We start from the raw sequence: 16,385 nt of genomic DNA on the forward strand, positions 1-16,385 counted from the left end.
GATTTTGGCAAAGAGCTTAAGGTCAATGTTTAAAAGCGATATCGGGCGGTAACTGCTGCATTGGGAAGGGTCCTTATTGGGTTTTGGTAAGATGGAGACATTGGCTGAGAGGAGTGCTTTGGAAGGGAGGGTGGTATCATCTATGGAATTAAAGGCCTTAGTGAGAAACGGTACCAATAAGGGTGCAAAGGTTTTGTAAAACCTCAGAGAGTAGCCATCGGGGCCTGGGCATTTGCCCGGTTTTAATTCCTTGATGGCGCCTAGGAACTCCGGTTCCAACAGAGGGCCATCTAAGTCCGTGGACGTCTGGGGGTCAATCACAGGTAGTGCCGTTTCCATTATATAGGTCCGCATTGGGTCTTGGGATGGGGGCAGAGAACTCGGTGGGGAGGGTTGCGGCAGGTTATATAACTGGGCATAATAGTCTTTAAATGTGGTGGATATGTCTTTGCAACCAAAAACTTTAGTCTGGTCTGATTTGGTGATGAAGGGAATGGGAAGACGTGGAGCCCTGGGATGAATAACCCGTGCCAGATGTTGACCGCATTTATGGGCTATAGAATAGTAAGATTTTCAGGCGCGATCCCTAGCTATGAGAGAGTGAGAGTCTAATAATTGGAGTAAATCCCGACGGGAGTTGGAAAGGGCCACAAAAATGGAGGGGTCCAGATTTGATTTGTGTAGGGATTCAAGATCTGAAATGTTGGTCAGGAGGCGCTTGATGTCGTCAGACGAGAGCCGTTCTGAATTAGGACGCCCCTGACCACACACTTCAGCGCCTCCCATTGGTTAAGTGGAGAAGTTGTATCTGCTAGGTGGTCAATTTTAAAGTTATGAATTGCTTTAGTAACTTCAGTGATGCATACTGAGTCTCGTAAGAGATTATCATTGAGGCGCCAGGAATGCCCCCTACGTAACTGTGGGGGTCGGGCGAAAGACAGATATACCGGGGCATGGTCAGACCAGAGAGCATGTCCTAGAGAGGTTAGTAAAGGTGTATCTAGGAGGGATTGGGAAATGAGAAAATAGTCCAGTCTGCTATATGAGTTGTGTGCTATAGAGAAGTATGTGAAATCTCTGTCAGTAGGATGATGTATACGCCACACGTCCACTAATTGATAAGAATGTAAAAGAGATTTTATGTGTGAGAGTGAGGTCGTGGACATGGAAGACTTACCAGTAGAGGTGTCGGCAGACGGGGAAAGGGCCACATTGATGTCTCCTCCAACGATAACACTAGAACCTCCAAAAGAGGTCAGTCTGGCAAGAGTGGATGATAGGAAGTGCGCCTGATCTGTGTTTGGAGCGTAGATGTTGGCGACTGTAAAGAGAAAATTATTAATTTTTAGTTTGAGAAATATAAAGCGACCGTGATCATCAATATATGAGTCAATAACCTCAGGGTGAAAAGACCTATGAAACGCGATCGAAACCCCCTTGGATTTTGCAGCGGGGTTGGTACTGTGAAACCAAGTGGTATAGAATCGACTGCGCATCATGGGTATGGAATCGGTCCTGAAATGGGTTTCTTGTAATAAGAGAATATTAGTTTTCTGTTTATGGAAGTGATAAAGGATCTGGCTACGTTTTTCTGGGGTATTAAAGCCTCTACAATTGTAAGAAGCTAAATTAAGTGGTGGAGTTGCGGTCATATCAAGGTGGGTATGAAGGGAAAGGGGAGAAAAAAGAAACAACGAGAGTCCCTCGAAAAACCGCCCCAGCAAGCGGAGGGGTGGAAGGGGAAGGGGAAATAGGAGGGGAGGGGATAGATGTGGGGGAGAGCGCGGAAAAAGGTATGAGAAATGAAAGAAATATCAGGAAGGAGCAAGAGAGGAGAGAGAAAGAGGAGAGAGAGCGGAGAAAGGAAAAGGGTCCCAGTATCCATAATAGTCCAATCGGTATTACAGTCTGACCTAAAAAGATCAGAAGAGGGAGCCCGGGACCTTAATCCTAGCAAATTAAACAGTATACTGATTGTGATAAGGTAGACCACTAGGTGGTACCAGTTAATCAAAAGTTGAGAGAAAGAAAATAAAAAACAAAACAAAAAGCTGTAAAGTATAGAACATCTGTAAACCATGGAACGGTGCCAAGTGGGGGCACCGAGTATTCCTAAGGGGGGGTTAGTGTTTAGCATGGCGAGAGCTCCCGGAGCCCCGGGAACCACAGGGCCAATAATATGTAAAGTAAACTGGGCTGTACTTGTAAACGTAGTTAGCTTATATAAGTATAGATAATAAGATATCATAATCAGAGACACAATGGGGGGAAAACATGGGTTAATACAACATTATAAACAGTTGAGTGTGCCATGAGAGCAATAGTAGAATGCAAACAGGCACACCAGTCCCAGGAAAAAAGGAAAAGTGGTAGTTCAAAAGAAAAGATCAGGAACCTCCGGCTTGAAGAGACTGGAAGAGCAGCGGGATCAGCTTCACAACAGGTAAGGACCGCAGCAGTCCCAGAAGGCCAAGGTGGATTTTCCTGATGCAGCTTATGAGCCATTGAGCAATTTTTAGCAGAGGAGCCTGGTATCTTCTAAGGCATAAGGACCCCGAACATGGGTAACAATAACATTCAAGAAAAGGTTTCTATCTTCCAATTGAAGAAAAACCAGTAACAGGAACTGCTTGCTGGAAGAGGTGTGGAAAAGTGAAGGCTATCTACAGAGGCTCGAGGAATGAAAGTCCTTAGAGATCCAAGGTGGTGCAGTAGGCATTCCTACTCAGGTAGAGGCAAAAAAAATAGGAGACCAGCCGGTCCGTATAGCATCAGTCATCAGGGTCTAAGCGGGATGAGGATCCAGGACGGCGTTTGCGGCTGTGTTTCTGCCACTGCGGGATGTATGGCAGGCCTGGTGTAGTTGGAGAGAAAGGCCAATCTGGCAAAGACACCTGTGGCAACTCCAGGGTGCCCAGGAATGCAGGGAGGTCACCCAGCATGCGGAATGTGGCAGTCTTACCATCATGGTGCACCCGTAACTGAAAAGGAAAGCGCCATTGGTATTTTATTTGGCGTGATTGGAGAAGCTGTGTGAGAGGCTTCAGGGCCTTCCGCATGATCAGGGTTAAACGTGAAAGATCAGGTAACAGCATCACAGGGGTGGTATTGAAAAGAATAGAGTACTGCATGCTGGCTGCCCGCATGATGGATTCCTTAATGTTGTAGAAATGCACTCTGCAGAGCGTGTCTCGAGGAATGAGGGGTTACAGCAACACATTTAGATCTGCAGTGACATCACAAGTAACACGTCCACAGCAACACATCCAGATCTGCAGTGACGCCGCCAGTAACATGTCCACAGAAACACATAGATCTGCAGGGTCACCGCCAGTAACATGTCCACAGCAACACATCTAGATCTGCAGTGACACCACAAGTAACACGTCCACAGCAATACATCTAGATCTGCATTGACACTGGGTCCATCAGACTTTTGTACGGTGTCCATACAGTGGACCAGCAATGCAGTAGGCAGGTAGCCTGCTCATTCTAGCATACCCTGGGGGATATTCATTAGGCAAAGTAGCAACCAGTGGCAGCTGATGTTTTCTTTTTTGGGGGTCGGCACACAACCACCCCTGACCCCCCCGGAAGCTGGCGGCACCTCAACCCCCCACCCGCTCACTGTCTGCCAGTCGGTCCGGCACTCACCCCATTAGTTGGCAGGTGGAGGGCATTGGGCAGCGGGCATTGGGCAATCAGGTGCTTCAAAAAAACACCCCTCCTTTGGAATTCATGCATCCGGCGCCCTGCAAGGGGCTGAATGCATGGATAGGTGGGGCGGCGCCTGTGTGAGCTTAATAGACGGGCCACCCCTGGTAGCAACACGCATGAAATTTAGGCTCACACTTCTGCCCTTCTGTGTTTTTCACAGCTCAGTGCCCACCCAGAAAGCATGTTCTGCCCCCACCATTCCAACAGCACTGATCTAACTGCATGCAGGGAGTGGAAGTAACCAGGGAAGATAGGGGAGCCTGTGGTTAAGGATGGGAGGGGGGACACTGGGAGACCACCCTAAAAATGGTAAGTGACTCCTGAGATTCCTGGGTGACTTGACGGGGCTGTTAGATGTCAGTGTGAATAAAATAAGCACCTATTGGTGTCAGTGGTTGTAAAATAAGTGTCAATCATTAAATGAATCCCAGTGACGTTAAACAAGTGACAAGTATTAAATACATTTCAGCTAGCGTTTTAAATACTTTTTCTCTGTGTCATTCCATTTTATTACACATAACTTCATTTCTAAATTTATTTGTTTTGGTGTCTTTGTATGTATGGGTTGCATGGATTGTTAACGACATGTAGGGAACATTTAATGTCAATAGCACCTTTAGAAATATATTTACTTAGAAAAATGGTGATGTGTTAAATACTTATCTTACCCACTGTATATTCCAGGTGCATCAACACAAAAGGTGTACAAAGTCTTACAGTTCATTTTGTTTAAAAGAAACCACAGCCAGAGTAGAAAAGCCTGTCTCCTGGCAGCTTGTTGTCTGTGTGGAAGCAGTGGTTTTTCGGCAGAATTCTGACATACCTCCTGCTCAGGTTTCCAGACCATTGCAACAATGGAGAGAGCAAGAGTAACTTTTTTGGCATCATGTTGGCAGGAGACAGGCTTTGTTACATGACTGTGGATACATTGATGCTCACTGAGCATTATTTTGCTTCAAAGTGGTTTATTTAAAAAAAAATTCCTGAAACTTCCCTCTTAAATTGAGGTGCATGTTATACGCCAGCGCATGTTATACACTGATAAATACGGTAACTATAAGGTCTCATTCATATGTGTGGCATGGCTCAGACTCATATAAAGCTTCATTTATATGTGCGGCATGGCACAGGCTCATATGCATTGTCATGGGTTTGACACTATGTGGCATGGTGCAGCAAATTTTACACAATATTTCACATTCGGCAGGTCAGTAGTACCACTCCGCAGCCCCCTGCTAAACTCTTGGCACATGGTTGCATGCTCACTGTTTCAATGTAAAATCCCCCTTTAAATCTAAATAAAACAGGCATTCAGAAGGCAGCAGTATTGCCACTCGAATACCTGTAAATGGTCTCCAAACCACCTCTAAGAAAGCAATCCAACTATGATCACTTTTCAGAGGTGTGTTTATAGCTGCTGAGCCTTATGCTTCGTACACACGATCGGACTTTCCGACAACAAAACCGTGGAATTTGGTCCGAGGGGTGCTGGCTCAAACTTGTCTTGCATACACATGGTCACACAAATGTTGGCCAACAATTACGACATACTAGACGTACTACGTGGTTTTTCAGCTCTTTAGCGCCACCCTTTGGGCTCCTTCTGCTAATTTCGTGTTAATAGAAGTTTGGTGAGTGTTGATTCACGCTTTTCTTTTCGCGTTTTTCATTTAGCGCTTTTCAGTTTGCGCTTTTCAGTTTGTGCTTTTCATTTCCTGCTTATCAGTTCATTTCTGTCAACCAGACATGTTGCGGAATCGGAGGAGATAACGTGTTATTTATTATTGGCCTTGGAGTTATTGCTTTAACATTATATTTTCTGTTGAATAATGATTTGATTTTGTATATTTTCAATATTTTTGGATGCATAGAATGCACTTTTAGGTTAGGTTCTATTGGCAGATAGCATGTCTATTTTTTTCTTAATGCACAATAAAAAAAATTGTGTACAATAATACTTGGCTATGTGTTTTACTTCAAATGACAGTTTGGGAGTAGGCAGCTACATTTTAAAAAATACAATGTAAAATTGACAAGGGGCACCAGCATAGCTGTATCTTTGATCTTATAAACTACGGGATAATGGTGTTGTGGTAACTTGCACAAATTAAAAAAAAAAAAATAATAATAATAATCTTGATATCACTAGGAAAAAAAGCCTTTGAAAATTTGTTTACAATAACTCCATCAGTATCACCAGCAAAGCAGCTTCATTATTATCCCATTAAAGAAGAAGAGAATTGTGCTCTGCATTTGGAGATTTCATAATTTACCACGTCACGAATGTTAATTCTCCATTACAAACGTTAGTTTACAAGACCGACCGCTTCTGCTTCCGAGCATGCGTGTTTGTACTTTGGGCTTTGTCCGATGGACTTGTGTACACACGATCGGAAAATCCAACAACACACATTTGTTGGCGGAAAATTTGAAGACATGCTAGCCAACATTTGTTGGCGGAAAGTCTGACAAAAATTGTCCGATGGAGCTTACACATGGTCGAAAATTCCGCCAACAGCCTGACATCCAACATTTCCCGTCGGAAAGTCCGATCGTGTGTATGGAGCTTTAGACTTTCCACACCACTTGTTTTGAAGCCCTTGGAATGTATTTAATGATTTTAATCTCTTGTGTAATTAGACTATATATCTGTCCACTCTTGATAGAGCAGGGGGTTATGGCATGGAAATGTTTGGTGTCACTGAAGGTGACCCTAAAATGGCCATTGACTCGACAAAAAAATAAATCATTTTAAATCATATTACTTGAAATGCCATTCTTGCCAGATTTGATGCATTGGTTGTGTTCAAAAACTTGGTCATGTCGCCTGCTTTGTTCATTGACCTGTGCTTTTTTGCATTCATTGTGGGATTCCTGTGCAATATGCAAGCAAAACATTCAACTGCATGCATCTGGCCCATTGTATTTAACATGACAGTTCCAAAACACACTAATTCTTCTTAAAATATCCAGATCTGAAATGTCTTGGATACACAGGATTAAGTGTTATGTTCCATTTGGGCTGAATGTGGATGTAGTTGTAAATGCTTTTATTGATAGTTCCTAACTTATGTCTTTTTGGAATAACTAAATTGTCATGATGTGAACTTGATGTGAGTCTTTGGTGGCAATACCTGTAAAAAGGGGACTCAATTATACCTCCCTATATGCCATGAGAGGGGTCCTTTGCTAGGTCACCTTCTAGTTTAACCAGTAGGCATCCATGCTATAGCCAAAAGACTGCTACAGCACGGTGCCCATTTGCTGGGAGGGCGTCCCTGGATGTCCTCCTGTTTACTTCCGCTCTGCGTGCCGCCACGGGCGTGCATCGGGGAAATTCTGTGTTGGCCGTGTCCCTTGGACACAGCCAATCACAGATCGTGCTAAATGACCAATTACAGTGGCCATTTAGCACTCGATCAGAGTGTCCAATGGGAGATGATCTCAAATGTAAACATATGAGATCATCTCTCATTGCCGGCTCTCCCTCCTCACACAGACACCGCGTGCTGCAGCGTGAGTCCCAACCGTTTTGTGAAAATACATTTTGAAGTGAAAACACACACATCAGAGCCCAATAGTGCCCATACAGTGCCACATCAGTGCCATTGGTGCCACAGTGCTCATCACTGTTAGTGTCACAGTGCCATATGTCATCAATGCCATCTATTAGTGCCATCTGTCGTCAGTGCCATCTGTCGTCAGTGCCACCTGTCAGTGTCACCTGCCACATCAGTGCCACCTGTCAGTTGTCACCTGCCACATCAGTGCCACGTTTCATCAGTGCCACATTAGTGCCACGTGTCATCAGTGCCCCGTATCAGTGCCATCTGCCAGTGTCACGTGTCATCAGTGCCACGTATCAGTGCCATCTGTCACCAGTGCCATCTGCCAGTTTCACGTGTCATCAGTGCCACATATCAGTGCCATCTGTCAGTGTCATCTGCTGTCAGTGCCATCTGTCATCAGTGCCACCTGTCAGTGTCACCTGCCACATCAGTGCCACCTGTCAGTGTCACCTGCCACACCAGTGCCACGTTTCATCAGTGCCACATCAGTGCCATCTGTCACCAGTGCCACATCAGTGTCACGTGTCATCAGTGCCACATATTAGTGCCATTTGTCACCACCAAGAATGTCTAAAAGATTATTTTCAGCCGAGGAGGTGTACAATATTCTTGCGGCCGACTAGAGCAACTGGGAGCTCTCCTCTTCGGATTCCTCCTCATATTCAGATTCTGAGTCTGACGTGGACTACGAGCCTGTCCTAACCAGTGGAACACTGACAGCCTCAGAGGAGGATGAGAGTCCGCCCGCCAGACGAAAGCGTTCTGGTGAGGAGGCATTGCCATCCACCAGCACCGCTTTGCCATCCACCAGCACCGCAGTGCCATCCACCAGCACCGCAGTACCTCGGAAAAGTCCATGTACCAGTGGGGTGTTATCTCAGTCCCAAAGGGTTAGGTCCCATGCCAGCCTTCCCTATTCCCTTCAGAACCCCTTGTGGCTTCCTCCTAATTCAGGAGAAGCTATCATTCCCCTTTTCACTGCCCAGCCAGGAGTCCAGGTGGACACAGAATATTTTTCCCCGATTGATTTTTTCAATTTAATTTTTACTGAGGACATGCTAGCATCAATTGTGAACCAGTGCAACCTGTATGCACAACAATTCATAACATGTAACCCAACGTCCTATTATGCCTGTCCCTACGAGTGGAGAGCCCTAACAGTGGAGGAGTTTAAAAATGTTTTGGGCCTCACATTATGTATGGGACTAACCAAAAAAAATGTATTATGTTCATATTGGTCTACCCTCCCCATCCACCACATGCCCATCTTTTCCTCAGTAATGCCCAGAACCAGATATCTCAGGATTATGAGATTCCTACACTACAATCATAATACCCAGTGCCCTCCCCAAAATGACCCAATTTTTGACAAGCTTTATAAAATTCGGCCACTACTAAATTATTTTTCTGAAATCCCCCAGACCAACACATATGCGTGGATGAGTCCCTTATCAAATTTTCTGGCAGGCTGGGGATAGAACAATTTATTCCCACCAAAAGGGCCCGCTATGGGGTGAAGCTTTATAAATTGTGCGATCAAGCCACAGGCTATACCTATGCCTTCATGGTATATGAAGGGAAGGACACCCAGCTGCATCTCCCTAATTGCCCAGACTACATTGGATCAAGTGGGAAAGTCGTTTGGGAACTCATAAACCCACTTCTGGAGAAAGGCTACCATTTGTATGTGGACAACTTTTATACCAGTTTGCCCCTGTTCCGCAACCTTCACAGAAAGAACACTCCAGCATGTGGCACCATAAGGACGATCCCGGAAGGGCTTTCCTCAAAGCCTCATCAACAAGAAGCTAAGAAGAGGGAAGACGGCGAGTTTACGGAATGAGGAAATTCTGGCTGTGAAGTGGAGTGACAGTAGGGATGTCTACGTGTTTTAATCGATCCGCAACAATACATTCGTTGAGATCACCAGGAGGAATGGCCCAATCCAAAAACCAACATGTATCCACGAATACAATATGTTCATGGGGGTGTCGACTTCAACGACCAAATGCTCGAACCCTACCTTGCCACAAGACGAACATACCAGTGGCATAAAAAAGTTTCAATTTATTTGTTTAATTTGGCCATATACAACAGCTACATTGTTGAAAGCCCCAAATCCTTCCTTGGCTACCAGGAGGAAATCATCGCTGCCCTTGTATTCCCGAACGGCCCACCAGAAACCATTTGATCCAATGTGATTAGCAGACTCTCCAAACGCCACTTTCTCAAAAAATTCCTCCCAGACCAACAGGCCAAAAACAGCAGAAAAAATGCCGGGTGTGCACCAAAGGAGGAGTGAGAAGAGACACCACTTTTTATTGTCCCCAATGTCCTTCCAAACCAGGCCTCTGCATAGCTGACTGTTTCCGCCGTTACCATACTTCACTAAATTATTAGTGAAGTATGGTAAACATAGCCCTCACTTCCTGCCATTTACCTTCACACCCCTTATGCCTCTACTTGCTCTGTAACTGACTCTGGCTTGTTATTCAACCACACATCTGCCTACCGATTCTGTTCATACCACTGCCTGATCTGGAACTGACCCTGGCTTGTTATTTGACCCCGCTTCTGCCTACCGATTCTGTACACACCTCTGCCTGATCTGGAACTGACCCTGGACTGTTTGACCATGCTTTTTGCCTGCCTCTTGGACTGATCTTGTACCCTGCCACTGGACTCATAGGGGTCTCATATATGTGAGGGGCTCCAGAATTTTTTTGTTTTCTCATTCCTAGATTAGGGTCTGGAGACTCGGAGGCTTCAAAGAGATTTGGGTGGGTGAAGCCTCTACCCCTGTCTCCATTCTCTCCTGAACGTAGCCCTACTTCTGCCTGCTGCCTGTAGGACCTATGCCATCATGCCTCTGCCTGTCGCATGAACTGACCACACCACATGGATGGACCATGTTTCTGCCTACTACCAGGACCAATATTTTGGCACTGCTGACAATCTCTGCCTGCACTGACCCTGGACTGTATATGGACAGTATCCCTGCCTGCTGCCTGTACTGACTATGGACAGTGTTCCTGCCTGTTGCTTGGACAATTGCGTTCGCTTTTGCTGACCAAGTCCCTGCCTGCTGCCTGGACCAGTGCTATCCTCCTGTGGACAACTGTGCTACTAAAACCACAAGTAATCTTTTGTTTACCCTTTTCTCAGCAGAATGTATTTTTGGGTGTAGTTTTTGGTATGTGCATGCTATGTGTCCCTAGAACACCTGACGGTGTTCCTTGTATGTGGCCAGGCTGTGTAAAAGTCTCACACATGTGATATCACCCTACGCAGGAGGAGTAGCAGAATGTATTTTTAGAGTGTAATTTTTGCTATGTACATGCCATGTGTTAGAAATATCTTATAAATGGACAACTTTGTGTAAAAAAAAATGCGTTTTTATTTTTTTCCACATTTTCCAAAAACTTCTGCAAAAAAATGAACTGTTCAAAAGACTCAATATGCCTCATAGATTATACGTTGGGGTGTTAGCTTTCCAAAATGGGGTCATTTTGTGGGTGTTTCCACTGTCCTGGTGCTCCAGGGCCTTCAAAAGTGTAATAGGTGGTTGAGAAATGAGATGTGTAATTTATGCTCCTAGAATGCCCGAAGGTGCTATTTCAATGTTGGGCCTTTGTATGTGGCCAGGCTGTTTGAAAGTCTCACACATGTGGTATCATCATACTCAGGAGTAGCAGAATGTATTTTGGGGTGTAATTTTTGCTATGTACATGCTATGTGTTGGAAATATCCTATAAATGGACAACTTTGTGTAAAAAAAAATGCGTTTTCATTTTTTTTGCACATTTTCCAAAAACTTCTGGAAAAAGACTCATTATGCCTCATAGATTATACGTTGGGGTGTTAGCTTTCCAAAATGGGGTCATTTTGTGGGCGTTTCCATTGTCCTTGTGCTCCAGGGCCTTCAAAAGTGTAATAGGTAGCCAACAAGTTAGATGTGTCATTTATGCTCCTAGAACACATGATGGTGCTCCCTGCATGTTGGGCCTCTCTATGTGGCTAGGCTGTGAAAAAGTCCCACACATGTGGTATCACAATACTTAGGAGGAGTAGCAGAATGTATTTTGGGGCGTCATTTGTGGTATACACATGCCATGTGAGAGAAATAACCTATTACAATGACAATTTTGTGGGAAAGCCCTTGGGCTTTCACACTGGAGACACAGCAGCGGCAGTTTCAGGTTGGTTTGCAGGCGCTATTTTTAGCGTAATAGAGCCTGCAAACCGCCCCAGTGTGAAAGGGGCCTTACTAAGTTTATCCTTAAGATTTTATCCTTAGCCACTAGGTGGATTCTGGAGCAATTAGATTATATACTAATGGTACAAATTTATCTTATACTGCTATATTTAACCCGGTCTCTGTATTAACTGATTTGTGTTTATGAAGTTTATGGTATTATCAAGGGAGAGCAGGTGTATTATTATCTACCTTCACCTGAAACCATATCTGGTCCGCCCCGGGATGGGCACCTATTTAACATCGTTATGCGATGCATGGGTTTCCTGGTTCCCAGTATTAGCTGGGCAGGTCGGTGTTAAGTGGGCGGGGTTACAAGCCGCTCTCCCTTATAAAATATGTGACGTGCAGTGGTAAGACATCGCCGCTGAAGATGTCTATGACGAAACGCGTATGGCATCACTATGCACATCACGTGACTTCCAGGAAGCTGAGCAAGTGGGTGGAACGCAACTAGAGTTCACGCTATCCACCTACAGCTCGGTTGCCTATGCTTTATACCGGCAAGTGCAGCCCCTTTGGGACTAGGCATTACGCTGCATGAACTGCATTTTTTGTCTGTTTGCTTTTATGCATTTTTTTTAAATTAAATAATCTTTTAATAAACAGAAGTTTTGGTTATACTGCACTATGGGAGCCAATTTCTCTTTTTTATGAGGATTGTGAAAATTATATCTACCACAACCTGGATATCCCAAGGCTGCTCGAGGAACTGCAAAGGCTGACACCAGTGGTTACTTGCCAACCTAAGGAGCTACATGCGCATTACCCCTGCAGGGGTAGTAAGATCTGGTGAGTGGGGACCCTTGAGGGGGAGCACGCAAGTCACCTGTCAAGATTCTGTGATCACTAAAGTCACCTGCTGCAATTTTTTTTTTGCATTCTTTGGGGGGTTTTTTTTGCATCTTGGGTTTATAGACACCTTGATTTTATGATTGGGACACTATATGTATACACTTATATTTTTTTGTATATGGTGCGATAATTACATTTTGGTGCGACTTTGGTGCATTTTTTTATAACTTTTTTGTTTTTTGGTGCGATTCTTTGCACTTTTATTTGGATTTGGTTTTTGGGTTCACTCACATTCTGTATTTTGGGTTTGAACACTATACGCACTGTTACAAGCAAAGGATCACTATACTATCATGATATTCATGTTTGGATGTTTTATACACTAATTTGCAGACATGGGGGTAAGTCACACATGTGCAAGTCACAAGCAAGTCTCAAGTCTTAACCTTCAAGTCATAAGCAAGTCCCAAGTCACTGTGGCGAAAAGCAAGCAAGCCAAGTCGAGTCCCTGCTAGAAGGCAAGCAAGTCAAGTCAAGTCATTTATTTTGGTCAAGTCACAAATTAAGTCAAAATACTGATCTACCCCATTTCCATCCTTTAAATGAGTTAAAAGTCAGTTTTCAGGAAAGGTTTTGTTTTATTTTCAACATTAACAAAACTGCTTAGTGCTTTATTCTTGGCATATTAAAGAAACACTTTGAAAGCCCAAACAGCAGACAAGGAGCAGAACACTCAGCAATTAAATGGCCAACAAGCCTGAAAAAAATATGGAGTCCTTGCTGAGGGGGAAAATAACTAAGCTCAAAGTTTGAACTTGACACAATGCCAATATCTGGACACTTGAATGGTGATGAGAATAATAGTATTCCCATCACCATTCTTCAAGTGTCCAGATATTGGCAATTTGGCATTGTGTCAAGTTCAAACTTTGAGCTTAGTTATTAGAATAGAAAAAAGAGGGAGAAACACCCGCGCAATGGGATGCATGCAATGGAATAAAAATTTAAAAATTAAAGAATGTTGTTGGAACTGCTGCCACTACCGATTACTTCCACTAGGTGGAGTAAGATATAAGAAAAAAGGAATAGAAGTAGATAGCGCTGTTTCCAAGCCTGGTGAATTCAAATGTGTTATAAAGGTCCTGGATGTGCATAAGTCAAGTTGGTTGTCTGACTTAATAAAGTGCAGTGTGTGCTCTAAAAAAGATATAACTTAATCCGTATGAATATAATATATCCATATATAAACGAACCCTATTTTTAAATTAAAAATATTTGTGCAAAATTATGTGATCCATAACGTAAATCGATAATGTACATATGAAGTGAACAAACAAATATATATAATCAAGTGCTTTCAGTGCTGCTAGGATCTGGTGAGTGCAATCAATCACTATTAGAACACGGATTAAGGCACGCACTGAAAGGTTTACTCATTGGAATATCCATCAGAATCCAGGGTTTTTTTTTGTAGCAGCACTGAAAGCACTTGATTATATATATTTGTTTGTTCACTACATATGTACATTATCGATTACGTTATGGATCACATAATTTTGCACAAATATTTTTAATTTAAAAATAGGGTTAATTTATATATGGATATATTATATTTATACGGATTAAGTTATATCTTTTTTAGAGCACACACTGCACTTTATTAAGTCAGACAACCAACTTGACTTATGCACATCCAGGACCTTTATAGTAATTCCACGGGATAAACATTCACTATACTATAGGCAATATCTTTACAATCTTTCCCACTCCATACTGCCCTCCCACTAAGGGAATAACACATTTGAATTCACCAGGCTTGGAAACAGCTCCTATCTCTACTTCTATTCCTTTTTTCTTAGTTATTAGAATAGCCACTTAAAATGCATTGCATTTGCAAAAAATAGTATTCTCACTTCTCAGAATACTATTTTTTGCAAATGCAATGCATGTTAAGTGGCTATTCTCAGAATAGCCACCTAAAATGCATTGCATTTGCAAAAAATTAAATTTGAAAGTACTTTCTCGCTCAGTTGTGAGCGATGGGGTCGCATTATCACCCCACCATGGCTAAACACACGTTCAACAAGTGCGCTTGATGCAGGGACTGACATTACTCTTACCGCTACCCTGAACAAAGAGGGGAGCATGTGCCTGTTCATGGCCCAAAACTGAAGGCAGCTCTGTCCATCACAAATGTCTAAATACTGGTTCAGCTGTATTTGGGGACTGGAACATGAATCTCTCTTCTGTTTTTTGCGGTATGCTGTGAACAGCCCAGATTGACTCTCTGACTCTGCCACTGGCATTTGCTCGTCTTCATCGGTGGTTGTTGGGGTGGGCTTGCAGTCCTCTTTGAGAATCAAGTCTGAAAAACACAAGCATAAAACAGTGACTCAATGCACTCAGGTGTTATTACTGCAAACGGGTTATTACCAAAAACATAACATACTTTTTATCATCGCAGACACAGCCTCCTTGACATTTTCGGTAGCCAAAACATCATGGGTCAACCACATGGTGCCAAATGAAGGATCCAGCAGAGCAGCTTTTAGGTATAGAGGGTCAGAGAAGGGTAAGGTTGCTACATCATTCTGTTCATCTGCCATCCTCACATTGACAAAGATCCCTTCGAATCGTCTTTGGAGTGATTCTTGCAGGCTACGGATCAAGCCACCAAGGTAGCGCACGCTCTCTTTATGATTTTCCAAGTGGTGATTCAGAGAAAGGATACAGGGTACAACAGCACTTATTGTCACAAGTTTTTCTCCCTGTGAGAGGTCTGTGGCTTCTCCAAAAGGTTGAAGGACATCCACGAGTTCCTTAATCTGATTCCACTCTCTAGCTGTGAATACAGTCTCTTTGTGTCCCCCATCTTCAAGCATTCTAGTCAGTTTCAGCTGGTCACAGCTGACCACTGATTTCAATTGCCTCAGTGTGGAATTCCAGCGTGTGGTAACAGAGGCAGGGATTCCACGCTGTCCAAACTCCTCCTCAAATTTTTCCTTGAAAGAGGTGCTTGTGTGTAACAAGGAGCTCAACCTGGAAGCTTTGGCGAGAGCTGCATTGACTAATTTAGTCTCTTTAAGTCCATCACCTATTACCAATTGAAGCGTGTGTGCAAAACATTGAAGTCTAGTCTGGGTTTTTGCACTTGTCAAACATCTCCTGTTCTTCCACTGACAGGTCATTCCAAATGTCTGAATCATCAAGGTCATCGTCTTCATCTAGCTGTCCTGGAAAACATGTAGTGAATGCTTTTTTCATGTTTGCGGCGTTGTCACAGATGATGTGGTCTACCTTTTTTTTAATCTTGTACTCTTCACATATATGCTCAAATTCCTCACAAATTCTTTCCCCTGTATGGGGACCTTTGAAGCGGTTGCAAGCAAGCAACTGTGATTTTAACTGAAGACGGTCATCCTCAATGTTGATCCAGTGCACTGTGACTCCAAGAAAGCCTCTCATCCTGCGGTCTGACCATATATCTACAGTCACTGACAGATGATCTACCACTTCGAGTTCATTTTTCAGCTTCATTTTCCTATCTGCCACCAGATTGTCAAGCTTGCCAGTAATTGTTCTTCTACTTACTGGAGAGTACTTGTTGTCTACTATTGACAAAAAGCGACGAAAGCTTTGATGTTCAATGATGGACAGTGGCATGTTGCAGTTTAGAATGAGGTCTGACAGGATTGAGTTTGTAATTGCCTTTTGCTGCTGGTGGTTGCAGTGGTATAGCTGCACAGTCCCCTGTGCGATGAATTGTGAGATTTGAGGCTGGGTATCATCAAAAGTCCCTTTGGTATGGATGTACTCTTCATATCTATAGAGTAAACAGAAGAGAGATAGAAAAAAAAGTTAGCTATGTGATTTATTGATTTGAACAACAATACACTCTGCTCCCACCTAAAGTGGGATGTAGGCCTAATTTGCATATATATATATATATATGTATATATATATATATATACACATACACGTGACGTTACTGTACCTACTTTTCTTTGTGGGTTTTGTAGTGACGGATGAAGTTGGATGTTGTGGTGGAC

At 43.4% G+C, this 16,385-nt stretch overlaps 1 protein-coding gene across 1 annotated transcript; it reads right to left on the reverse strand.

The window, feature by feature from the left end:
* Nucleotides 1-707: 707 nt before the first annotated feature.
* LOC141126863 (zinc finger BED domain-containing protein 4-like) lies at nt 708-15,551 on the reverse strand. The gene is made up of 4 exons (XM_073612880.1): nt 14,786-15,551; nt 14,414-14,701; nt 1,178-1,321; nt 708-1,000 (listed from the first exon to the last, which is right to left on the reverse strand). The coding sequence occupies exons 1-4, from the start codon at nt 15,549-15,551 to the stop codon at nt 708-710; spliced, it is 1,491 nt and encodes a 496-aa protein (XP_073468981.1).
* Between the last annotated feature and the right edge of the window lie 834 nt (nt 15,552-16,385).

This window comes from Aquarana catesbeiana, linkage group LG02, assembly GCF_042186555.1.
Source record: "Aquarana catesbeiana isolate 2022-GZ linkage group LG02, ASM4218655v1, whole genome shotgun sequence".
Lineage (NCBI taxonomy): Eukaryota > Metazoa > Chordata > Amphibia > Anura > Ranidae > Aquarana > Aquarana catesbeiana.